Source organism: Aquarana catesbeiana, linkage group LG10, assembly GCF_042186555.1.
Source record: "Aquarana catesbeiana isolate 2022-GZ linkage group LG10, ASM4218655v1, whole genome shotgun sequence".
NCBI classification, from domain to species: Eukaryota; Metazoa; Chordata; class Amphibia; order Anura; family Ranidae; genus Aquarana; species Aquarana catesbeiana.
Window position 1 is genome coordinate 153,669,462 of NC_133333.1, and position 27,117 is coordinate 153,696,578.

The 27,117-nt window shown below is 42.5% G+C and overlaps 1 protein-coding gene across 1 annotated transcript in view; it reads right to left on the reverse strand.

Moving 5' to 3' along the window:
- Window positions 1-2,392: 2,392 nt before the first annotated feature.
- The window catches only part of CYTH2 (cytohesin 2), an 80,419-nt gene continuing 55,694 nt past the window's right edge, over window positions 2,393-27,117 (reverse strand). The window contains exons 9-12 of the mRNA XM_073602766.1: window positions 18,690-18,766; window positions 14,977-15,048; window positions 14,724-14,878; window positions 2,393-8,011 (exon numbers count right to left, since the gene is read on the reverse strand). Coding sequence (XP_073458867.1) covers window positions 7,900-8,011; window positions 14,724-14,878; window positions 14,977-15,048; window positions 18,690-18,766 — 416 coding nt within the window. The 3' untranslated portion in view covers window positions 2,393-7,899. The remainder of the gene's footprint in view (window positions 8,012-14,723; window positions 14,879-14,976; window positions 15,049-18,689; window positions 18,767-27,117) is intronic.

Genomic DNA, 27,117 nt, shown 5'->3' on the forward strand with positions numbered 1-27,117 from the left:
TTTTTTCTTTTAATTTCACTGTACACAATCTATATATTCAGTTAATTTAGTGGCTATCTACTTGTACGATAAACTTGCAAACTGTCACAATATATAGTGATCGACCACTAGAGGTCACCTTAGTTACCTATGGACCCTGTAGCAAGCAAGAACAAATATCTCTGGATTTAATCTATCAAATCAATAGTTTGGGTTAAAATGTTTTTAAAGCGGGGGTTCACCCACACCGCCAAAAAAAAAAAAAATATTAAAAGCCAGCAGCTACAAATACTGCAGCTGCTGACTTTTAATACATGACCACTTACCTGTCCAGGAGTCCAGCGATGTCGGCAGGGGACGCCGAGAACCCGCTCGGTTCTCGGCAGCTGCTGCCGCCATCCTAGGTGAGGGAATCAGGAAGTGAAGCGTTGCGGCTTCACTTCCCGGTTCCCTACTGCGCATGCGCGAGTCGCGCTGCGCGTCCCTAGTGGTCCCCGCTCTCTCCTCTGAGCTGTGTGTTCCCAGGAGACAGCGCAGTGGGGACAGGAAGAGGCATAGACTCCCATGGGAGTCTATGCCGGAAGTGGGTGCAAATACCTGTCTTAGACAGGTATCTGCACCCCCCTCCCTCCTGAAAGGTGCCAAATGTGACACCGGAGGGGGGGGAGGGTTCCGAAAAGCGGAAGTTCCATTTTTGTGTGGAACTTCGCTTTAACAATTCCTTGAGATAAAATCCAACAAGATAATATTTATTGTATATATGACACTTTCTCATATCTGGGTACAAGCCGATAGTTAGCGTTTCCCTCTAATCACTGGCAACAGCCCTCTTTTAAGATGGCGGCTGTTGCGTCATGGACGCTTGCAGCTCAGGACTGGGCGTTCCTCCTTTGTAATTTAGAGCATATAAGGTGGTGAGTCAGCATGCCGCCTGTGCCCCTGGACGTCGCCACCTTTGACGAAACGACGTAGGGTGAGCGGTGTGCTGACACCACCAACACAGCATCCAGTCCCGGAAGTTACGGGCGTATGTTCCAGTGGGCCGGCCGGCTCAGATGCCATTCTGTTTTCGTTTTTCCTGTAAGTGCAATCATTTTATTACTAATAAAGGAGTTTTACACTATGTGAGTTCTCTCTTTCTCACTTGGTTGATGGCTGAGAGAAACTTGGGAAATACTGGAGAGGAGGAAAGGTGTTATTCTATCAGTTTATCAAGAGACTGTGGCTGGGTCATAAGCCTTAAAGCGGAATTGATCTCCTGACAAGAGATCTGGGCAGCTGGTAAGAGGCTGTGATTTTCCAGGTGGAAGGACTTTTCTATCCTACATCACTACTTTCTATGGTGTTTTTCAAGTTTGAAGTCACTGTTTTATATGAAAAAGAGACTTTTCCTATAATGTGATTTACTACACTACCAGATTACTTCCCCCTGATATATAACAACCTCCTCATGTACTCCATTTTAGATGTGCTCCCTTTCTTATCTTGTGATGTGATTATTGTACATGTTTTTAGAGTTATAAACACTGCTAAATATATCAATTTTACTCAGGTATTTGAACCTTCTATTTAAGGTATATAGTATCTATTCTATACCAGTCTCACCTAGCGCGGTTTTTTTATTGTATTATTATATTGATTGTGGGTATCTCACAGTTTAAACTGCAGCAAGACCGTTTGTATGTTAGTATCCAGTTATATCTGTACACATATGTGAAGTGCCATGTGTATTGGGATGCAGTGGCAGAACAGACAGTCCCAATTTATCCTCAAACACACCCACACGGCTGCCAAATTGGGACCCGCAGCTGTATCCCAATACACATGGCACGTCACATAGGTGTACAGATAAAAAACAGACATGAATGGAGCACATAAACCTCCACAAATGGGCAAACACAGCCCTTCGCATTGGTATATGGACATAAATGAGGCCTAAAACCTAAAGTGTATCTGCTTAAAAATATGTGTTGCAGGTAGAAAGTGTTACAAAGGCCTGCTGATTCAGTCCCAAAAAATGCAGTACTTCCAGCTATTGTCACACATGACATTCCATCCAGCCTACCAGTCACATGGGGCAGAGGAACTTTCTGAATGCAGGTTTTGAATTTCTGAAAAAGAATTAGTGCAGGTAGGGAAAATGGGAAAGGCAATACAAGGTGGTTTACAAAGCTTGCATCCTAACTGCAGTATTTTCTTCATGCTATAATTTTTCCCTTTACACACTGACTCATTACATTTTTCTTCCATACAAATCATTGTGCACACTGAACTGTGGGTCCAGGAGAGGAACTTAGCAAGTTCCATTCACTCTCACTTGTTTAAACCTGGTTGCAGAGGAGAAGAGCCGCATCTTGGCAACAAATGCTCAGGATTTGGATCAGGGTGGCATAATCAGTAACAGACTTCATAGTGAAGTTTGAAAGTTTTTATTAACGCAAAATCTGTGTACATTATAATATTAAATAGAAAAAAATACAACAAAAACCAACCCAATAATACCCAGTCTTACCCCGTAGAAGGAAGATGAGGTATTCAGTCCTGAATCATTTTCACAGTACTTCCTTTTAATAGAAGGTAACAGACAGGCACAGTGCGGTGGGGTGTCCCCCCACTTTGGCACAACAATTTACAAAACCTGCCAGACATACCACGCTACAAAACTCAAAACAGTTTAAAGTTAATGCCCTATAGCTTACATATTCAAAAAGATGTGCTTTAGATTCCATTCGATTGTCACACTGGGATAAGAGAAGCGTGCTTTATCAGTGTTTGATCAAGTGTAAACCACTTTTTACCAACCGTAGTGTTTTATTGCCATAAGTAAACTGTGACACGCAGTCTGAAAGCTCTGTGTGGGGGTATTAAATATCCCCAAAGCAAATCCAGAACACCAAAAACATCCTCAGAGGAAAATCTGTCTCTCTGGTCTGGTGGGCCCATTCAAACTAGTGCATTGCATGTTACCTGCATGTGTGCAACTCTGTGCCATTCATCTCTAATTACACCCCAACACACCTGGCTTATGGACACGCGTTGTGCTGACAAAAATGCTACCTGCACCCATACCAACGCAATATGGGGAATGGGCCTAAAACTTTGCTCTCATATGGAAGATTTGATTTACAGAAATGAATACCGGTAATTACTGTAATTTTTAACCAAAACTGCTGTTTTATAATCAAACTGCTGTTATTGCTTGGGAATAGCAGAACAATGGACACAAGCAGTCTTGCTGAATAATCAGTACAAGGAACAAAGCCCAAGTGCCAACAACAGAAACCCAACAGAATTCAATCTACTGAAGTCACCCCAGTACAAAATAGATTCCGTCTGATTGCTGTGAGTACTGTATGGATTTATTTAATAAGCCCAATACAGACATTAAACACACAGCGCTGATTAGAAGTACAGAATCACAGCAATCAGACTTCACCAATTCAAAAGGAATACAGGATATGTTTTTTTGGTTGCCATGGGTTACCTAGCTGCCATATAAAGCATACCTGTACATTACTTAGGTTGGTTCAGCAGGCCACCCTTGCTCGACAGAAGCCGATTGTTTGATCAGCCTCTGTCAAAAGGACAGGCTGGAAACGTCTTTTTTTTTTTTTTTTTTTTTTTTTTTTTATAGATCAGTGGCTGCAGCTGCCGATCAGTGTATTCTGACAGCGAGTCCCACGGGCAGAATTCAATGTCCCAGTGGGGGGTTCCTCAATCCACCTCGGTATGAGTAAAAAAAACAAAAAAAAAAAACAACATCTATGGCCAGCTTTAGTTCTCGATTACAAAAAAAATAATCAAGAAGCTGACCCCTTATTTGCAGTACAGCAAGAATACAGCTATTCACTATGCCTTTGGATACACTGGCATGGAGGCAAATTACTGTACAATACAAATTTATATACAGTAGTGCAAAATTCTCAGTGTATGGAGTGAAGATGGTCACAGCACAACTCCGGTAATTCTTTATTGAGCATGGCTGGAAAATTTTAGCCTACTTTCCTGTGGTGACAAGGCAAAGGAAATCCAGACCACATGTTCCAGGACTATGGAGAGTGTCTGAAATGTGCCACTTCCTATAAGTGTACGGTGGGTGCAAAAAGAAGACCTTCTAAATTTTGGATTAGTCACACAGGAGGAAAGTAGCTTCTAGGTGTGTGGGTACCTTAAAAGGAGGAAAGCTCCTTTTGGCCTTATTTCTCCCGTGGGTCACAGGAATGCACTTTGCTCTGCACTTCTGTGATCCATTTTCAGCCAAAGGTGTGCTAAAGCCTGCTGAAGTCACTGAGCCAGTCAAGACTATCGAGAGATCCCAGCTTATAAAAGTCAGGATCCACCCATAATCTGGATTGGCAGCTGGCTCAGCCTTTCAGCGAGGGGCGCTTCCGCCACCCCAGTGAGCGCTAGAGGGGTAGAGTTGAGAGCTGGTGACCGATAGTCACCAGCTCCACGCTCACTGAAGACCGATAACCTAACGATTAGCAGGACTTTGATTGCTCAGTTCTTAGAGGTGGCAGGGAACAAATGCAGCATCAGACCAATGCTACATCCACCTAGGTAAGTATGTAGGATTTTTTCTTTACATTCCTGAACTACTAAAGATTTGCAGTGCATCCTCAATGTAGCAGCACAGAACCCCACATCACCCTTAAAAAGTCCCGGTCACACTAGCATCACATTACTGGAAAGTCTAAAAGGCACAACTTTTAGATACAGAAGTGTGAATGGTCAGATGTCCGGTGGCCCTGAAACAGTCACTTTACCTCCTGATCCAGGTAAAACCAGAAGCGGTGAGGTAGAGGTTTCTGTTTAACATAGAGGAGACACAGTTATAGAAAGGGAAATTTCTATTTAAAGTTCTTAAAAAGAAATTAAAAATGCACGTCGTGCCCATGCACGATAGATGGCCATATAGAACTAACAAAACATTCCTAAAGGATTGCTGGAATAAATATTTTTTCAGCCTAAAAATACCCCCTTGTACAGGGTTAACACTTTTTTTGAATGCTCTTAGGCTCCATTCACACTAGCGCGTTTTTTGATGCATTTTGCAGAAATGCACGGGAATTTTTTAACATGGGTTCCTATGGAACATGTTCACATCAATGCCTTTTTGTTTCTCTGCATTTTTGGAAAGGGTCGGGGACTTTTTTTCATGCAAAATGCAGCGTTTTGCATGTAATAGAATTCAATGGACAAGCATCAAAAACGCAAGTGCACCGTTTTTGCAGCGTTTTTGATGTGTTTTTGCCGTTTTTTTTTTTTTTTTAATTTTTTTTTTAGACTGTAAAAAAAAAAAAACTAAAAAAAACTGTAAAAAAAAAAAAAAAAAAACGCAAAACGCAAATCGCGGCAAAAACGCTGCTCAAAAACGTGGCAAGCATGAAAAAAAAAACCTCCAAAAACGCTCAAAAGCAACATGCATAGGTATGAATCGAGCCTTAGAAGCCAACAGACAACAGTTTAAATTTTCTAAAGTGCGTGCACGCATGTTCACTTCAACTAACCAATCTTGAAGAAATAAATCTAGTTTTTCAAAATTCCAGTGCACGTAACTGAGACTAAGGTTTTACATGCACACAGGGGCACTTCTCTTTGCCCTACCACAGTTCAGTAAACAAATTCTCCCCCCCCCCCCCCAGAGGGAGAATCTCCCACTGGTGGTCCCGTCTCCTTCTCAAAAGGGTAGTAACTTTCCAGCATGGACCATCATAATCTGCAAGCAATGGATTTTTCACTTGAATCCATTGAAAAGAAAATGGAGAATCCAAATTGGAGAGACCCCACATAATGACCAGGTAGGTGGTGCGGATATCTTGCTGCCAATGTCCTTGAGAGGTAAGAAGCTTTAGAATTACATTAGTATTTGTTCCAAAGCTTAGGTTGGATATAGATACCCTTTAATTGTAAACACAGAGTAGGGAATAGTTAAATCCCTGTCAGTTTGTGCCGTCTGGTTCCCATTGTGAAAATTTTCCGTCAATTCTTGTCCTGAAGACACAACAAACGAGGAGATGCAAGTGGAAAAAAATGCAAATAGCAAAATAGCAACATGCCATTATTGACATTATGCTAGTAATTGAATAGGTTTCGTGACATTCAAATATCACATAGCAGAAGATATTTCAATGTAGATCAGAGGTTGGTCACATCAGCAGTGTGTTGCGTTATATCTGACCACACTTCTTATTCTCATTGAATCAGATGTCTGTCTTTCGTGTTAAACAGGTGGTACATTTTAAATATAACAACATACATAAATAAATCTGGCAGAGACCTAGCTATAAGACTACTGGGCTCAATTTACAGAGCAGTCAATGCGTGGCCAGCTGTACGTTAGCCATAGTGTTGTGTTACTCCTTTACAACACCATTTAGATCTGACTGTGCATCCAACTGTACCCAAAAGCATTTAGCATGAACTTTTTACTCAGCTCGGCCACATTATCTGGGAGAGGCAAGTTTCCCATTACTATGACCTCTCTGAGCAAATATTTAGACCTACTGTAAAGAAAAATGTTGTGAAAAGCTTATGTAGGTTCAACCACCTATTTTCCATGATGCTCAACTACAATGCAGAGTGAATGAGCATCATGGGAAATGTAGTTCCAAAACATCTGGGGTGCCAAGGTTCGCCATCACTGATCTATACCATTATACATGCATAGGGGAACCAGACTACAAACTGCTGCAGGTATGGGTGCTGGCCAAACCAAACTCTTCTGTCACACCAAAATAACAGGTTGTTTTGGTGGGAAAAGCTTAGCACTCCTAGTAGCGTTGAAGCTTGTCCGACCCTTCCTACACATTCCTATTGGTCACTGAGGCCTTCGATGCAAAGCACACCATGGTTTGAGAATACCCATAGACATTCTAGTCATTCCTACTGAAATCAACAAGCTGGGTAGCAATCCAATATCTATGCATGCTTTAAAAAAAAGGTATCTATACTGAAAGAAATTCGTAGGCTGACATTGCTGACCTGATAAATAACAAAACCTGCACAAATCACAGTGGCCATAATCTGCTTACTAGAGCATGAATTTAGCTGGTACTATGTAGAAGTGATCCCGTTTCTGGCCATTGACAGGTCTAATACAGCTAGGACTTGGTCCTCACACATTGGGTCACATTTTTCCATCAGCTGTCTAGATATCTTGTCTATCCAGCCCCAGTATAGGTTTCCAAAAGAGCCAGAATTAGAAGGATATGGCCACATGGTGTCTTGACATGAAAAATGGTTGGACTCCCAGAAGATATAGCGCTCTACCCTCTCACATACAAAGCAATCAAGGTTGTTAAACATATTTCCACAGCAACTGTTCTATGACCTTAACACCAGAATTTTATATATGGATACAAGCTGTTTCTATAATACTAAAGTAAAGATATTGTAGGGTAGAATGACAACGGTCTTTCAGAACCTTCAAGCACCATCAATGATGGGTAATAAGAGTTCATTTTTTTTTTTTTTGGAAGAACAAAATATTGTTTTCAAAAAAGTGTGGAGTTACACACAGTCCTTGACATTTTGTGCCGTTGAAATGCTTAGGTTGGGGTTGTATTGCTCTTCCATGCAAATTATTTATTTTCTTAATTTATCACAAAGCTAACTTGCCAACGTGGCTTAGAGTCCTAGTTAACCAAAATATTTTACACAGGAAGAAATGGCAGACTCACAAAACTGTGGCTACCACTGCTAAACACAGGACCCTCGAAAGAGAAAACTAGTAGAACCTTGAAAGTTGTATCACTTGCAGCCACAAAGATCCCGTATCTGATGCCATAGCCCTCATGGTTTTCACATTACACAGCCAATGGAATACAAAGCTCTTTGCTGTCCTAATCTTTCCAAGGAGTGCTCAGGAGTGGCTGCAAACCACAAAAGGAAAAACTGCTCCAACGTCAAATCTGTCGTTTAAGACTGTTCTTGCTGCTGCTGCTGCTGCATCTGTTGCTTTTTCTTGACGGAGATCCGTTTTTTCCTGGCAGCCAGCATTTCATAGAAGGGATCCACGCTTACAGCCGCTCTAAACATGTGAATAGAAAGATGCAAAGTCATTGTTTTTAATGCATTATAAAAAGGTATTAGGGTCATAATACATTGCTACTCACTATTCTATGTGCCTCTTATATTACTTGGTAAAATGCAAGTATAACTTCAGAAATGGCTTAAAAATTCCAGTATATAAAAATATGTCTTTTAAAGAACGATCACACAAAAGAAGGGGGGTTACAGATCTCTCTACAACCATAATCAATAAAATGCTGCATTAAATCTGCTCAGCACTAATAGAAATAACAAAAACGTGAAGGAAGAGAAAGGGGATGAACGCACCTCCATTGGCTTAAAGCTGGCCATAGAGAATAGGATTTTATTACAGCTTACCTGTAAAATCCTTTTCTTGGGAGTACATCATGGGACACAGAGCCTTAAGTAATTACTTAATGGGTTATAGGCCACCTTCAAGTGTTGACACTGGTAAACCCAATCAAAGGAAGTTTACTCCCCTATATAACCCCGCCTCCTTCCAGGAGCACATAAGTTTTTGTAGCAAAGCAATATACTTGTATCCCAAAAAAGGGGGGAGGAACCTCTGTGTCCCATGATGTACTTCAAGAAAAGGATTTTACAGGTAAGCGGATTTTTATTACAGATTTCCTTTATCATACATCATGGGACACAGAGCCTTAAGTAATTACTTAATGGGATGTCCCATAGCAATGCCACATGAGGGGTGGGAGAAAACAACCTGCAGGGTGCACCCAGACTTGAGGAGCTATACTGCTGCTTGCAGCACACTGCGCCCGAAGGCGATATCCTCATACCTCCTTACATCCGCCTGATAAAATTTTGTGAATGTATGCACTGAAGACCAAGTTACAGATCTGAGCCATGGAGGCCTGATGATGCACTGTCCAAGAAGCACTAACCAACCTGGTAGAATGCGCCTTAACTTGAAACGGGGGAATCTTACCTCTTGAATCATAAGTTTGAATTATCACTTGCCGAATCCACTTAGCGACAGTGGATTTTGGCGCTGCCTGTCCCTTCTTAGAACCCTCTGGCAGAATACATAAGACATCAGTCTTACGAATCTGAGCAGTTTTCTTTAAATAGATTTTCACTGCTCTCACCACATCAAGACAATGTAGTGATTTTTCTTCCCTGGAACATGGTTTTGGAAAAAACGATGGCAGGACAATATCTTGGTTCAGGTGAAAGCCTGGACGAGGGCGTAACACCACGCTGTCCTCATGAAAAATCAAATATGGCTCTTTACAAGAAAGAGCAGCCAATTCTGAAACCCTCCTTGCTGAGGATATAGCAACCAAAAATACCAACTTCCTTGTCAGAAGGACTAGGGGAATCTGTTGTATTGGTTCAAATGGCTGTTTTTGTAACACAGACAAAACTAAAGTTTAAGTCCCAAGGGTTCAAGGGAGGTTTGACGGGCGGATTAAACCATGTCACCCCTTGTATAAACCCCTGGACTAGAAAATGAGTAGCAAGTGGTCTTTGAAATAAGACCGATAAAGCTGAGACTTTACTAGTACTTAAGGCCAATTTAATTTCTACCCCTAATTGTAGAAAGGCAAGAATTCTGCCTATGATATATCTCCGAGGAGGCCAACCCTTGGATTCACACCAGGAAACATAAGCCCTCCAGACTCTTTAATATATAGTTCTGGAAGCTGGCTTCCTAGCATTGATCAGGGTAGAGATAACTGACTCGGAAAGCCCACGTTTCCTTAGAATGTGGGTTTCAATAGCCAAGCCGTTAAATTTAGAGACCGTAAGGAAGGATGGAATATCAGTCCCTGAGAGAGCAGATCTGTCCGTAGTGGGAGGGTCCATGGGCCCTCCACTGCCATCTTTATGGTTTCTGCGTCCATCATCTTCTGGGCCATGCTGTGCCACCAGAGTTATCGGCTTTCTTTCCAGCTTGATCCTGCAAAGTCGTTGAGGCAGCAACTGAATAGAGAGGGAATGCATAGATCAGTGAAAACTGATCCCATGGGGTCACTAAACACATCCGTTCCACATACGAATGGATCCCTTGTTCTGGCCACAAAGTTGACCAACTTTGTGTTGAATCTGGATGCTAGAAGATCCACCTCTGTACGAGATTGTATCAGTAATTTTTCAGATTGAGAAGCTGAAAAAAGGTTCATCTACCGTTGTTTCCTCAGCAGAAGAATCATCGGTTTGTTTCTCTTCCTGATCGATTAAGGGTTAAACCTCATCATGTGCCCACTGTTCCCCTTGCAAAGCTGAAGGGGGGGAGGGGCGGCAGAGCCTCCTGCAGTGAGGCACAGACATGTGAAAAAATACAGCCACAGTAACAGACTTTAGTGGTAAAACAGGGGGACCTTCCTCATCCCCCACGGCGGTAATGTAAGGGGGGTGCAGCGCTGCTGTCCCCCTAACCCTCTGGTCCCATCAGGGGAAGAGAAAAAGACATTTTTTGCAGATTTTTTACCTTGCAAAAATCTCCTTCCACATGCTGAGCAGCCAGACACGGAACTGAGCAAACAGCGAGACAACAGAGTAAGGTATGTGCATAGACTCCATTTAGTGGAGATTTTAAGGTATGACAACATCTTTTCCTTAAATGAAAAAAAAAATGCATAGATGTTTTTAATATCTAAGTTTTCTTCCCTAACTTTGTCCTCACCATAGGATTTTGCTGAATTAACAGAAAATCCAACTTTCACTCATCACGGTGGGTTACGTTTAGCAAACCTTCAAGGACTGGGTCCGTAAGAACGGGGTCCAACTGCCTTGGGCCTTGTATAAACACCTCATGAGGAAGCTTGAGGTAATGTGACAAGACCTAAGCCCTGGGTTCCAGCCCTACAAAGAGGCATTACAGGCAAAACCTCGTGCTTCTGATACGAGGTCCCAGGTACCATCCACTTTAGGCCTCAGTGGCACTTCTGGATGGATCTTCTTTTTATGGAGGAATCTAAATCCAGCATGGAACCCTCCTGGAGCTCCTCAGAGCACTTCTTCACTCGTGACCAACACCTTAGACACTGGCAAAAAAACTGATGTGCTCCTGGAAGGAGGAGGGGTTATATAGGGGAGTAAACTTCCTTTGATTGGGTTTACCAGTGTCAACACCTGAAGGTGGCCTATAACCCATTAAGTAATTACTTAAGGCTCGGTGTCCCATGATGTACGATAAAGAAAGATCAATTTTTTTGATCAGTCAGCCGGCTGATCAGAAAAACAAACAAATATAAAAAAAACTATCGATTTCCTCATTCACACAAAACGAGGCTGTGCTATTGTATGAACCACTGATCAGCGCAGCAAGTGACTTGCTGCAGCACTGATTAAAAAATTATTTTCCAACACTCCCATTCAAGAGATGCATATCCTTCGGCTTTTCTTATCCACTTCCCTACCCGCCTATAGACATATGACGTCCACAGATGGGATCTCCCATCCTGGGTGGACGTCATATGACGGCCTCGGGTTCCCGGCCGCCTAGGGGGCGCGCGGGCCCGCCGCGTTGCTCAGGACCAGGTGCGTGTGCCCGCGATGTCCGCCGGGCACCCGCGATTGCCCGTTAACCGGGCCGGACCATGGATCTGTGTGTGTAAACACACAGATCCACGTCCTGTCAGTTCAGAGGAGAGCGATCTGTGTTCCCAGAACAGAGGAACACTGATCGGTCTCCTCCCCTTGTACGTCCCCTCCCCCTACAGTTAGAAGCATTCCCTAGGAAACACATTTAACCCCTCCCCGCCCCCTAGTGGTTAACCCCTTCACTGCCTGTCACATTTACACAGTAATCAATGCAATTTTATAGCATTGATCGCTGTATAAACGTGAATGGTCCCAAAAATGTGTCAAAAGTGTCCGATGTGTCCACTATAATGTCGCAGTCACGAAAAAAAAAAAAAAAAAATCGCGATCACCGCTATTACTAGTATAAAAAAAAAAAAAAAATGCCATAAATCTATCCCGTATTTTAGACGCTATAACTTTTGCGCAAACCAATCAATATACGCTTATTGCCATTTTTTTTTACCAAACATATGTAGAAGAATACGTATTGCCCGAAACTGAGGAAAAAATGTATTTTTTTTTTAAAAAAATTGGGATATTTATTATAGCAAAAAGTAAAAAATATTGTGTTTTTTTCAAAATTGTCGCTCTTCTTTTGTTTATAGTGCAAAAAATAAAAACCGCAGAGGTGATCAAATACCACCAAAAGAAAGCTCTATTTGTGGGGAAAAAAGGCCGTCAATTTTGTTTGGGTACAACGTCGCACGACCGCGCAATTGTCGTATAAAGTGCGACAGCGCTGAAAACTAAAAATTGGTCTGGGAAGGAAGGGGGTGAAAATGCCCGGTATTGAACCGGTTAAAGAGGGAGTCCACCTAAAAAAAAAATTATTAAAAGCCAGCAACTACAAATACTGCAGCTGCTGACTTTTAATAAATGGACACTTACCTGTCCAGCGATGTCGGCAGCCGAAGCCGATCAATCACTCAGCTCTCGGCTGCTGCCACCATTCTCTTTGAGGGAATCAGGAAGTGAAGCGTTGTGGCTTCAGTTCCCGGTCCCCTACTGAGCATGCGTGAGTCACGCTGCGCGTCCTAAGTGGTCCCCGCTATCTCCTGGGACCTGTGTGTTTCCCAGGAGACAGCAGAGAGGTGCGGGAAGGGGCGTGACTCCTGCGGGAGTCTACACCAGGAAGTCGGTGTATATACCTGTAGTAGACAGGTATCTGTACCCCCTCCCCCCCCTGAAAGGTGCCACTTGTAACAAAACGGCGTACATTCATCTTGTAACGAATACAAGAAAATCCACAGATGAAACAGAAAACACCTGTATAAAACGGGCAGCATAGTGGCTAAGTGGTTAGCACTTCCACCTCACAGCACTAGGGTCGTCGGTTTGAATCCAAACCATGACATTACCTGCCTGAAGTTTGCATGTTCTCCCTGGGCCTGTGTGTTTCCTCCAGGTACTCCGGTATCCATCCCAAAGACATGCTGGTAGGTTATTTGGCCCTAGTATGTGTGTGTATGAATGAGAGTTAGGAACTTTAGATTGTAAGCTCCTTGAGGGCAGGGAGAGATGAATGTACAATATACAGAATATGTACAGCACTGCGTAAATTGACAGCGCTATATAAAGTACCTGGAATAATTAAATATACAGCAAATCTTCAGTCCCAAATCATTATCACTGAATGCCTTGGGTAAGTTTATAAGACCTATTTTATAGCAAAAACTATATGGCATTATGTAACCATGTAACAACCATGTTGGTTGCTCTTTAGTTCTCCATTTTCTGTTATTAGACAACAGATTCCACAGTTAAATGCTAATGTATTTTGGTACAGGAATTTATAACTGCTCACACACTTTGGTCCTGGTCCTTCCAGATCAAAAAAAATTAAATTAAAAAAAAAAAAAATTTAAAAAAATGGTACAAATATTTACTAGAACACGGTTTAGTAAAAATGAACCATGCCATTTTTGGACTTCTGAAAATATTAGTTTCCTGGCTGTTTGTGGCATCAATACCTTCTAAATCACGGTATGCACATCAAGAAAGTCCGGGAAAGTCAGGACTGCTCATCATACTTGTTCTGGGTCAGTGTCTGAAAGTACTGACGCAAGAAAGTCAGTATGACTGGCAGGAAACTAGCAATTTCAGAAACAGGGGGTCAGTAATGGCAGCCCCCGCATTCCTTTAACGACAGGTTTCTTTTAAGTCATTTAGGTCATTTCAAAAAAACACTATAAAATAGACCGGTCTTGGGAATTATATGGCAGTGCTCCAAAAGGACAATTAAAGTGGATGTAAACCCCAAATTTTTTTTTTTTTTTAATGTCATAATGTAGAGTATAAAGATTTCCTATCATTTGAGCCCAGTCTTGCCACAGAGTTAATCCAACTCTGAGCAATCCTCTTTTACTGTTCAGTGAGATAAACTTGACAAACAGAGAAAAAAACTTTGTCAAATCCTCCCCCTTGTTGTGAGTGACAGGTGATTTACATATCTTGTGCACTAGCCTAAGAGACATGCAGTATTCTTTTAATTCCCTCCCCCACTCCTTTCTTCAGCAGCTCTGCAAGGATTGGCTGTTCCACACCTCACCATGATTTGGCATGCTGAAGTCATGTGGTTACTTTCCTGTCTTTTCGCTGGATGTTAGAGATCATAGCAGAAGTTCAGTGTAAGAAATACACAGGAGAAATGCATATTGACAAGGGGGGTGTAGAGGTGGGCGGGGAGCCTACTGACATCATGACTCCACCCACTGAACTCCAGACAACAGATCCGCCCACAGAATATGCAGTTTTTCGGGTATCATAACAGACAGAGGGGAGACATTTGACAGGTAAAGATACATGCAGAAGGCATGTATATCCTTATAGATAACCCCTATGGCAGTAGTTTAGAAAGGATGACATTGGGTTTACATCCACTTTAAAGACCAGGCAATGATTTAAAAAATTGAACATATATCCCTCATTCCTGGAAAGCAAACTTAAAACTGCAATGAACAGCCATATGGCTCATTTTTTAAGCAGATAGCAAGTAAATAAAAAGGGTTTAGAGATGTTCAGATCTGACAGCTTTACTCTGCTCATACAATCAGCTCAGCACAGTTGAGCAGACTTCCTCTACTGCACAGAGAGACAGCGAGTATTTTGTCAGCACTGTAAAGTCAGTTAAAACCACAGGATGGCAGTACAGGACTTCTTACTTTATAGATTTGATCCACTCTTCTTTCTCTTCTGGGGTTGGTGCTGAAATTCGGTAGACATTATGGTTGCCCTCCACCACTCTCCCGTCAGCCTCCGTTTTGCAAGCTTTGATCAACTGGCCCTTGTTGTTCGGTATGTACAGCTCAAAGCAGTTCTGTGAGAAACCAAATGTAATCAGTAATTCAGAACACAAGCGTATTAGAGATATATTTCCATGACGAGCCAAGCATCCTAAAATACAATAAAATATACCGGTTTCCTGGGATCCTCAACTTCCCGGATACTGAGATTCTCCAGTGGGATGATCCCTCGAGGCTCCTTATCCTGAAGAGGTGTACAACACTTGTTAAAAAAAAGCTTGCGAGAAAGTAAATATTTAGATTTGAATTCCAGCACTGGCTATTTTTGCAAAGTTACACTGGTCCAGCTTGGACCCATGCATGTGTCATACCTGGCCAAACCCTATGGAAGCTTGAAATCAATGTAGTTGACACTGCTACTACAGTGAATGCCACTAGCTTCCTGGGTCCCCTGCCGAGTGGCTGCCCTAATGCTTTGTAGCACAGGAGGTCGCTCATTTACCATGGGCATCATTCAGAGAACACTTAGAATTTTCTCAATTAATGCAAAGCATTCTCTGCTTAGAAGAGGTAAAGATTGTGATGTCACCACCCCGCCTCCCTACCTCGTCCAGCCAGAGAACACTTTGCATTCATTGAGAAAATGCAACATGCCCTCTGAAGGACGTCTGTGCCAAGCAAGCAACTTCCTGTTCCTGACTTTGTGGTTAGAATGTCAGTTTAGCTTAGTGGAACACATGCTGGCTGCAGAGCTTGGTGGAGCAGAGGCAATTCCTATATACCCAAGTAGTCAGCTGCTTCTTTTGGGTGCCGGAAGGGCACCATTATTGAGGAGGAATAAAGTACCCCTGCAGTTGGCATATACTGGAGCTTCATAACAAGTGCAGTTTGACCTGCTTATATAATATAAAGGGGTCAACGTGATCTGGTCAGAGCTCTTAAAGAGCACTTTGGAGCACATATAATCATCATCAGGAGGTGGTGAAGATTTGGCACCGCGTTTCCACCAGGGTGGACGGACTTTTTGCCTCCAATTTACATACTGGTCACGCTCTCGTACCTTTTCTTACGCTTTAGGAGGATATGTTCATTTTATTGATTCATGACAGACACAGGTTTTTACCAGTGCACATGTACTAGTATATTTGTGAGTTATCAAGTTCATGGCACCGTTGCACTTTAATCATAATACGCTTGCATATTGATGTTTTTTTTCAAGTGATAGTGCAAGTGAGCGATATCATCATCAACACCACATCCCTTGGAAAAACAGATATATAAAGACTAGTGGAACTAGTAAATAAATAATTCACTACATACATAAAAAGACAACTTTTATGTATGTAATGAATTGTTTATTTCTAGCAACTAAAAAAGTCCCGCTAAGCTTTTTGGACACATTTTGATGTGTTTCACATCACCACGATAGCACTTTGTCACTAGGTCTATTGTTTTTAACATACAGGATTTATAATAGTGCCAACATTTTTAGGATAGCACTGCTCAACTTGTTTTGAAGCATAACCTCCTGTGTTCACCAAGCAGTAGCACCAAACCCGGAACCCAGCGTATGCCTAATACAGCGATTTTCCCGTTTCGATGGGATCAGAAAGGCATGGAACATGGATAGCTACACTGGTCCAAGCTGGACAGTGTAACTATGCAAAAATAGCCATAGCAGAAATTTAGCATTAAAAATATACAATTCTTATTATAGAAGAAACCCAGATACAATGACATTTACCAATGAATTTACAATCTGTAATCTTAGAAATTAAAAATGAAGAAGTTCAGGCAACACCAACTGGTGCAGCAATGTAGAAAAAATAAATACACACAGCAAAGCAAACACACAAGCCTGTCAGCCTCTTCAACCAGGTAGGGAATGGGAGTACCTCCACTAGCAGCAATCAGACTCTGCAGCATTACACATTGCTGTCAAACCTGCTTCTTGTTTATGGTCCAATCAGTAAGCTGGTCCTGTGTCTAGGCCCTGCTGTGGTTCTGAAAGCTGCAGTAGAGGTTGCAGACTCTACAGTGCTTTATGGCATGGATGTCTGGATCACAAACCCAGCCAAAAAGAATTTGCAGGAAAAAAAAAGAAAAAAACAACAAAAAGAAAAAAACAAAACAAAAAAAAACGTACACTTATGTGTTTTTAACCAAGTATTTACCTTGGGTTCAGCTTTAAACAGAGACCTGCACTGCAGTCACAAGTAAATACCAGGCACAGGAGAACAGTTGTGCAATCTGTTGAAAAGGGAGGATTCATACCCAAATGGATCTATGGCACATGCATTAGCCATTATATACTCACAGCATACAGAACCAGTGTCACCACATTACCCAGGAATTTTCTACTGGCACACAACATTGGTGCACAAAATGCTGGAAGTAATGCATGTCAAAGTAAAGAACACAGGTAAATATGTACATTGCATAATCATGACGGATTTCTGGGTTTAGTCCTGACTTCTCTAGCACATTCTGTTCAAATATTTGTATGCAGGCTTGTTTGAGGTGCATGGCTTTGGCTGTGCAGAGAAAGTATGGTAATGTCAGGGAGTCTACTGGTCGTCTTGCACAGTAGAGTAATATAGGCTGTGAACCACACAAAACACATTCCAGTCATACTAAACATTCACAAATCAAACACTGTACTGCAACTACAAAGACTGACAACTTAATTCTAATAAACACACTTCACGGTATTTCACTAGCACATTTAACTCATTATTTGAGTATAATCAAAAGGCAAACCTTTTTGGATAGAGTGGAGAGAGGTGAGACCCCTGTCAAGTTTTTATTGCTGTCTGTGCCCCCATTAGGGAGATTTGCCCTCTCCATTTGACCTGTTTACCGTTACTGCAGAATGAAAGAAAGTCACATTTTTGGTGGTCACCAGAACAGTAATAGAGTGGAAACCTTTCAATGAGGACATTAGCTCTTGTGACAACCAAGAATTTCCTCACTTTGGAGGGACTTCCTCTCACTTCCCATTTTGCTTATGGGACATAGGTTATAACCATCCCTTAATCATTCCAAAAACAAAAAAAACAAAAAAAGTAGTTTGGTCTTTAGTCCTACTACTTCAAGTATCTAGCCAAAAACTGGAGCCAACAGGGGAAAGATGTGGGAAGGGATTGGGGGTGCAGGTACATTCCCTCCCCCCCCGTTGGTGCATTAGCAGACCATTCAAATGAATGTGCTGCAACACAAAACTCTTTATGAACATCTCAAAAACTCTTACAATTAGCATACAGCTATTGTGAGAAATGGTTATGCACACAACCTCTGAATTTATGCCAGTAAACGGATTGGCGTTGATCCTATTACATCTGAAGAACTGTTCTTGCTAGCTTTCTGCTGTCATTACTTATACAAATGGCCCACAGATCTGGGGGGATATGATCTAAATGTGCTGCTCACTGTGTGCCTTCATTAAAATTCTGTTTGAATATACTTTACATTTAGATGTAGCTCACTCACATATCATGCATTATATATATTTTTTTATGCCTGGCAGAATAAAAGATGCTCTAAAACAATCAAACTCACTCCTGCCCAAAACCCTGAATAATCACTGGACCAAGAGAGATGAAAGAAGCCAAAGACTAAACTGAACCTGTGCTTTGCCGATGCAGGGCAAACATCAGCCTGACTATAATGCTGACCCACCAACTTCAATATTTTTTGACACATTGTCCCATACAACTATAGTCAGAGAAGAAGTCCTGATCTGCATATTCTGGGTCTGTGATTAAACTGTAGAGGCCAAAAGGTTCAACATGACAGTCAGGCAAGAGAAACCTTCAAGTTTCTCTCAAGAAAGGTTTCCTATAACCATATATATTTATATTCTAAAAAGCAAAACCATGCTCTTACTGTAGTATATTCAAAATAGTACAAGCAGTTGTCAGTCAAGATGAACCAGCGCCGTTTCCATGTCTTCACACGCCCACCTGTCAAGACAACAGGAAATGTAGGGAGGGGGTGATAGAAGAAAAGTCAACACTTATTTACAGAGCTGCAAGAGTTGCTATGATCTAACTACACCTCGTGTTTCATTCCACTGTAACGTACAAAGTGAACATCCACATATAAGTAAAAAACCACGTGTGGTGACCCAACCCAAACCAAAAAGTGAGTTAACAATTTTCTAAATGGCGTGATGAGTACAATAGACTGTTACTGACCTTCCTTCAAGTCAGTGCAATGTTACACACATACAAACACATGAACTACCTTATCCAATCACAGTCTAGAATGATGGTACTAATTTCTGGAATTAGTCATTTTGCAGTGATGCAAAAGTTTTGCACTATAAAGAAAAAATAACTACTGGCAGAGGAGGGATCCATCATTAAAACTGGATGATTATGATGCAACTGAAAATTAGCAATTTGAATTCGTTAATGTTTGGAAAATGGCGTTCAACTTATACCAGTGTAGGAAAGCAAAAAAAAGTTAACTAGGAGACTAGTGAAATACATTTTGTTTTGTCTTCATAGTTGCCATTTTTGTTTAGCTTTCTGTAAATGGCATGACACACTGGAAGCTTTCAGCAGGGTTTCTGGTGTCCATGCACCTTTAAAGGAGGACTAGGCTGCCTCCAACATGGAGGCTCTCACAGATTAGAGTTAGGATCACACTTCACAGAGGAGCCTTGACAAGGCACTATGGCTTCCACATATGTCTGCAGATCGTACACAGGACTTTGATTTCTAGCCAAATCAAACCTAAGCGCCATCTTCTGCCATTGGGATTTTCAAATGACAGAGCTTCAGGAGCCGGAAGAGGTTCTGACAGTTAAATAATGGATATTATGGTCTGTAGTGGTGTTAAACCACCCACAGCATTTGTTGTAGCCAGGGACTATGATCGAGGCTGCCTAAGCTTTAGGTCACAATAGGGAGTTCAAGAACGAATGTTTTTTTTATACAATCATGGTACAAAAAAAAAGTCAATCTCTTGCTCAAAATAATCATGTGATCTAGTAATGCTCAAAAGCGCCCTACAGATTTAGGGGTCATGCAAGAGAAGAGCCTTATAGGTGCCTCTGTGGGGGGCCGTTACAGCACGGCTGCCTCTATCAGTCCCTTCGGCATTTGACATTTCTAAAAAGGGTCCGATGCCTGTGTCTACTGCTGCATGCGGTGGTTCCTTCTACCAACCGCTATGTCTCTACGGGACTCAGCAGTGATTTAGCAGGTTGGAGGATGGAACCACAGCACGTGGCAGGAAGACAGGGGCACCTGACACTCCCAGAAGAGTCGAGAGCAAATTAAACTGAGGGAAACAGAAGTGCTAGAACAAAGGGAAGGTGGGACAAACAGGCTGTTAGAGAGGGGATTGTATATATCTTTGAATTACTTTTAACTTGGTTGCTGTCATTTTAGTGCAATCTGAAGATGATTTTAGATTGAAATTTCCAAGTTACTATCTCAAAACACCAAAGCTTTTACTTTCAGGACTAAATAAAATACCCTAAGACCCCCAGTTAAGCTTTCCATACATAACAAAAAACTACTGTGTGCATAAGCTGGGCAGTTGTAGAGTAACATAACCCCAGGCTACTATGCAACAACAAAGGTGTGGTAGAAACTATTTTCCAGCAATCAGTTGAAATGATGGATCCCTGCATTACACATAAAACCTGAAATATGTTTGCAATTCACCGATCACTGGACAAAATGTGCACTGTGTTATTACATGAAAACTAGGATGAGGGTCAAGTGTAACACCTACCTCCTGAGCAATTATTGTGAGCAGACGGAAGAGCAAATGTCATCAGCGGCGGAGCACACAAGGTATGAAAAACAGAAAGTCAGGGAAAAAAAGAAAGAAGGTGCACACAAGATAGGGAGGGCAGGCAGGCAAGTGAGGATAAAAGAGAAAAAAGGAAAAATAAGTCACATAAACAAAAGGTGGAAATCAAGGTTCATACACATCCACTAGGCACAGTGCACTTTTAGCGCATTCAAGTACTAAATAAGAGAATCAGTAGAGCAAAAATAAGGTAGGAGCCATGTACTGGACGTGGAGGGAAACCTGTCTTTGCTACAAAAGTGGTGTTATTGCTAAAATGGCAGATATTCTATTAAAAGTACAGTAGAGATTTCAAAATCAACAGCACACCAATTATCGGGAGAGTTAACATTATTTCAATACACGCAATTAGCCTATCTGTGCAACATGTCAGGGTTTGTTTACATTTGTTTACATTCAAATCCTCTGTATAGATACCACTGGTCATCACATCCTGTATCCCAACTGAAATGCTAAGAAGTTATAGGAAAGCATGTCCTAAGAGCCCTTCAGCTTTTCTACCCACCTGAGATGTCACAGCCCATTCCCATTCCCATTCTGAAAACACACTAATGGCAAACTGTCAGCTACAGCCACATATAGGCAACTATTCACTGCAGGCAATAATGCATGGATAGTAGAGAAAGTGGAAAGGTTGAGGGGGATTAAAGCTGAATTTCTAAACATGTCTTTTAATTATAGCTAGAGTGGGGAAGAGTTAGAACCTCAGTCAGATTTTTATTGAAGTTCCTATCTCCATTTGGAAGAATTCCCTTCACTTTCTGTTCCATTGTCATTTGGTAAAGGATATAAATTAAAATCTCAAAGTTTCAAGTCATTCCTCAATATCCAAAACATTTAACCCCTTTACAACAGAGTTACAAATAAATGTTGTGGCAGGGTGAGTGGGCCTATAAGCTTAACTATCACATATATGCATTATTGCCTTGTTCTGGGGTGTGCTCCATCAGTGTCCCCAGAACTGCTTACGATCGGGGCCCGGTAGCCATGGCTTAATTAGGTCAGCACTGTGCAGCAAATCCCAATGCAACAAGATTTAGAGCCCTACCTACCAGCTCTGGGTGTCATGGCTCATTTAAAGTCCAGGCTCTGAATGGCCAAAAGGAATCAAAATAGATCTATGGCTTCAGCCAACACTGTCCTTGCCTACACTTCGTTTTCTCCTAGTCCTCCCCAAAGTCCCACGAATGCCAGTAAAGTCCACCTAATGCAGCCTCCTGGGATGGTGTGGCAACAATGCTGCACTGCCTCTAAATTCAAAGGAGAGTTGTCACTCTCACATAGGCTATGCATGCTTACACTAGACTAGGATGAGAAAATGTTGCAGGGGATGTGGATATCAGCATTGTCACTGCATATTCACAAACTACAGGATTGCCAATCAGCATCTGACCACACCTAGTCCTACCCACTGCTTTGTGGATTGACAGAATTGCCTCATTTGCTGAAACCCTCCGGAGCACTGTGAGGTAAGGAATTCACAAAAAAGACTGAAAGGCCAGAGCCTGCTCCCATAGGAAGACAACTTTCCTCTGTGGAATGAACACTGTTCTGAATGGTAACCAGCAGTAAAATTAGGTATTTTAGACACTGGGGCAGTTTCAGAACAGATTTCTGAGGGTTGAGGATGCAACTGAAGTTCTAGAAGACTGGGATTGTAATGAAAGAGCTGACCACGAAAATCAGATTATCCAAATATCCTAGGATATGAATCCCCTTCAATAGCAGCAAAGTCAACACTGGAGCCATGTAAAAGACTCGGGACGCAGAAGCTAAGCCGAAGGGAAGCGCCTCAAACTGAAAGGGATTTTCCACTGAAAGGCATTGGAAACATTGAGATGTATACCACTGCAAAGATTAGGAAACATTGATGTGGTGGAAAGATCAGGATGTGCAAGTACGCATCTTTACTATTGATCAATGCTAAGAATTCTCCTGGGCGAAGTGTCGCCATGGTCTTCCATTCCTTCTAGAAATTCTTGACTTTCAGAAAAAGATTTACCAATTTAAAGCGGAGTTGCACCCAAAAGTGGAACTTCCGCTTGTTCGTCGCGCCCCCCCCCCCCCCTCCAGTGCCACATTTGGCACCTTTCAGGGGGGAGGGGGGGAACGGGGCCGTGGCACCGTCTCTCGGAAGTTCCGCCCCCTCCTCCGTCACCGAGATAATTAGAAAGCGCGCATGCGCAGTAGGGAACCAGCTGTGAAGCCGAAATGCTTCACTGCTGGGTTCTCTTACCAGCAATGGCCGCGGATGCACCCGACAGCCGATCCGAAGATCGGCTGGGGTGTCGACATTGCGGGCTTTGTGGACAGGTAAGTCCAGTATTGCAGTAGCTGCAGTATTTGCAGCTGCTGGCTTTTAATTTTCCGTGAGGTGGGCGGACCTCCACTTTAAAGTCCAGAATGGTTCTGACCTTTTTGTTTGGTTTGGGAACTGTAAAAGGTTCAAGTAGAGCCCTTGATACCCCTCTTCCTCTGAGACCCATAACTTCCCGAGTCTGAAGTTGGGATACAGCTTTCAACAAATTTGCTCTGCATGGAGGAGATGAAGGAACATATGCTGGCCAAAAATGAGGTGGACGACGGTTCTGAAATTTCAGTTTGTGTCCGGAGAATATATCCTCCTTTACCCAGGAGTCTCCTGGCCCCAGATGTTTAAAGGCCAGTAAAAATCCTCACTGGTACCAGTGGGAATGCCCCTTTTATTGCAAAGGGTGCTTGGGACTTCGTTTAGAGGGCCTGCAGGACTAAGACTTGCAGCAAAAGGAATTGCCCGGTTTAGTTTTGTATGTAGATGCCTTTGGGGAAAGGATCGTTTCCTCTGTGTTGAGGGACCCAGTTTTCCAGAGGAGATCCTCATCATTTTATTGGGAAGGAGCATATGCTTTCCACCTGTAATCTTCTTGATATAGATGTCCAAAGACTCCCCAAAAAAGATGTTCACCCTAAATAAAAAAAAAAAAAAAAAAAAAAAAATAAAATAAAAGACATCCTTTCCAGCTTCTTATAGGCCAATTCAGCAGGCCAACATTTTTCCTGGATGTTTCCAATCCCCATACAAAACACCTTTGTTTAAGGCGTGAACCGGAAAGGCATTAGTAGGTTTTCTGGAGCCCATGCTGGTCACCGTGGATTTTACCTTAAGACATTTGCAGACCTCAATCAGCACTGAAATAGTATCGATGTTTTGACAACACCCTAGCAGGCCTTTTTTTTCCCCACAAGTCAGTGGAAGATTCTGTCCTGGTTACATACTCATTCTTTTAAAGAAGTCCAATCTGAGCTCAATTGGCTGGGCTTCTCCTATGGGTTACAGAAGTGCAATTGTTTTGCACTCCTGTGACCCATTTTCAGCAGAGAGTGGTCTGAAATCCACTCTCTGCTGACGTCGCAGGAATCAGTCCAGGCACCGCATCATCACGACAATAATGTCTAGATCCGTCAGGTGCTGAGAGCCTGAGATGGCCGCTCCCCACCCTGCTACAGCTCAGTGCTCCAGTGAGAGCGGGGGGAGGGGGGAAGAGTGGTGAGCTGAAAGAACCGAGCCATGGGCGATGTTGGATCGCTTGGTTTTCATTGCAGAGATGCCAGGGGGGGACAGATGCAGCTTTGATCCCATGCTGCATCCACCTAGGTAAATATGATGGGTTAAAAAAAAAAAAAACAACCAAACTAATAATACTTTTCTTAAGTCTGACCAGTTGGAAGATTCTGAGTCAGACGGTTGAGAGGAAACAGAGTGGCTGTGGGCCCTAGCCTTAGAGATTTTGTAGGAAAATTCTTCAGACAAGAATGAATTTTCTTTCTGACGACATTTATCCTGAGTCGGAAGTTAGGGGGGAGGCATGACTGAGGGATAGGAAGAGAAGCCCATGTGCCCTGGTCTCCTTTGGAGGGCCAAAAACAATAAAAAAAAAAACAAACAGTGCCCGGGAAAGTATTAAGAGACTGGAGGTCAGCTGGACCAAGCTTAGCCTCCCCCTCCATGCTGTCCCTATAAGATACTCACGCCTCCTGAATAGACAGCAGGTTTTCATGGCGTCCAGTCCCCAGTAAGTGAATGACTGTCTGCAATCACCGACGTTTGCCGAACACCTCTGGGTGTCACAACTGTGATGTCCGTGACTGGTTCTCCTAGTGGATCATGCACCAAATCTGCAGATGAGGACTGTCCACTGTATACAGAAAGCCACAAGCCTGTAACTTGCTGTCGGTCTGTGTGCCCACACATGTGCAGTGAGGGGCAAGACGGCACCAAAATGCTATTTAGTCAGGCAGGTTTAAAAAAGCGTCAGTTAAAGTGGTTGTAAACCTCAGACCTGAAACATGCTATAAGCACGAGTCACAAATCACTTCTGACGAGTTTTCCTGACACCAAGAGAAAAATGGTGACGGGAGGGCACAGCCTGTGATTGACAGCCTCAGTCCGGTTCCTTTGTGCTGTGTGAAGGTGGATGTGTCCCTTCCCTCCAAATCGGCCCTGCATATAAAGCTGTCCTGGTAGCGCATCCACTCCAGGCCAGACTGCACTAATAGGCAGCTGAGGAAGAGGAGGGGAATAAAGACCCCAAAAATCCAGTGCCTGCTTACTGATCCTTCAAAGTTGACCCGCTGGACCCACAGGAAGAGTTTACCTGCTTCAGCTTAGGTAGAGCTTAAGCCTACCAAACTGGACTCCCCTGCAGGCAGACCACTGCCTTGGACCTGTATAACAACCAAAGGAGCGTACACCCTACCATGGTGAATCACCTTAGCACTGGGTGCAGTGCAGCAGCTGCTTACAGACCAGCCCTGCTCCTATCTTGACGCTGGGTTCAGATACAGTCTCCACAGTACAAAATCAGGAGACACGGATCCAAAGCAATGACACACTGCCGAAGATAGTAACAGATTTAAGAGTTTCTTTTATCAAGACTAATTTTCTCTTCTACAGAGATGCATCCATCACCTGAGGACACTGGCCAAAATCTGGAGGATCACATGGTGGGAGGGGTTACAGTGCCAACAAAAATAGTACACTAACCGCTTGGAATAAAACCATAATTTGGCATGAAAATGTCCTATCTTCAATCATAACAGAAGACTTGCATGCTTCACCTTCAGGTGATTGGACACTGGCAAAGCCACTCAAAGCTTTAGACACTTCTTCAAATACGTATATAAAGGGAGTGTCTAAAGCTGAGTGGCTTTGCCAGCATCCAATTACCTGAACGTGTAGCATGCAAGTCTTCTGTTGTGATTGAAGACCTGTGTTCTGTATTGTATGATTAAAAAAATGACTTTTTTGTTTACCGCAGGAGGCTTGTGTATGACAGAGCAACTGGACGGGTACTTGTTTACACTGTTATACACAGGACCCTTTGGTTGTACTTCAAAAAGAAAAAAAAAAAAAAAACGTTGTTAGGACGTTGACTATCATTGACATTAAATTTCAGAGTTTTTCATGAGCTGGTCTGCTGCACAGGGGGGCTATTACAGTTTAGGTCAGGGTACAGGGGCAAAAAGGAATAAGTGCACTTTGTCTGGAAACATTTTAGCCTTGACAGATTTATCCCTCAGAGTTAAAATTACAGACACCACATCTTAAGAGTGGAGATTCAATTTTCTTACAATTATCAAAACATGTAATGTTGATGTACTGCTCACTGAAAATTCAGTTCCGCACTAAAGGGACAAGTTTAAAGAGGACCTGATTAATCAGAAAATAAAAAATTTCCACAAACTGCTAAGCCATGTGAATATACAGACCAGGTATTCCTAATCCCATGTACTGCCTGCTCCCTACAGTCTGACGCCTAGACAGGGAAGCTGCAGAGAACTGCAAGACAAAAAAGTAGAGATCCACCCCCAGCATAACTCAGAAGCAATCAGCTGCATCCAGGCTTGGACATCTGTCTCGGAACCGCAGCTAATTGCTCTGTGTGCAGCTACGTGCGATCAGCAGCGACCGCTTTTATCCCATTTGTTTAAATGAGCTGAGTGGCTGATGCTAAATTGCATAACCCGGTCATTACCGCAATAGGAATCCGGAAGCCGCAACAAACCGGCCACGTGAAAGAGGCCTTACAAACAGAGCTCTTTACTTTGGCACAGCTAAAATTTTTATTGGACTGCATTTGCAGATCACTGGCTGAACTCTTATAGGAAAACAAAAAAAAGTTTAAATCAGCAAATCTGCAGTTATCCTGGAATCTTTAAGCGTCAGGAACAAGAATGGTAATCTATACAGGTCGGTTCCAGGCATGTGCTGCATATAGTCTATATCACAGGACAACAACCTGATAGAGGGACCACATTTTAGAACCCTGGGCAGATTAACGGTCTCAAAAAAGAATGGAGCGCAGAAGGCAATTGTTCTGTGTTTCGGACATTCACCTTCAAAGCCTAAATATTAAAAAAGATGAATGGATACTGTATTCTATCACCAGGCTAATACCCATTGATCAACATAGATTACTGACTTAAGATGTGGTTACTTGTGGGG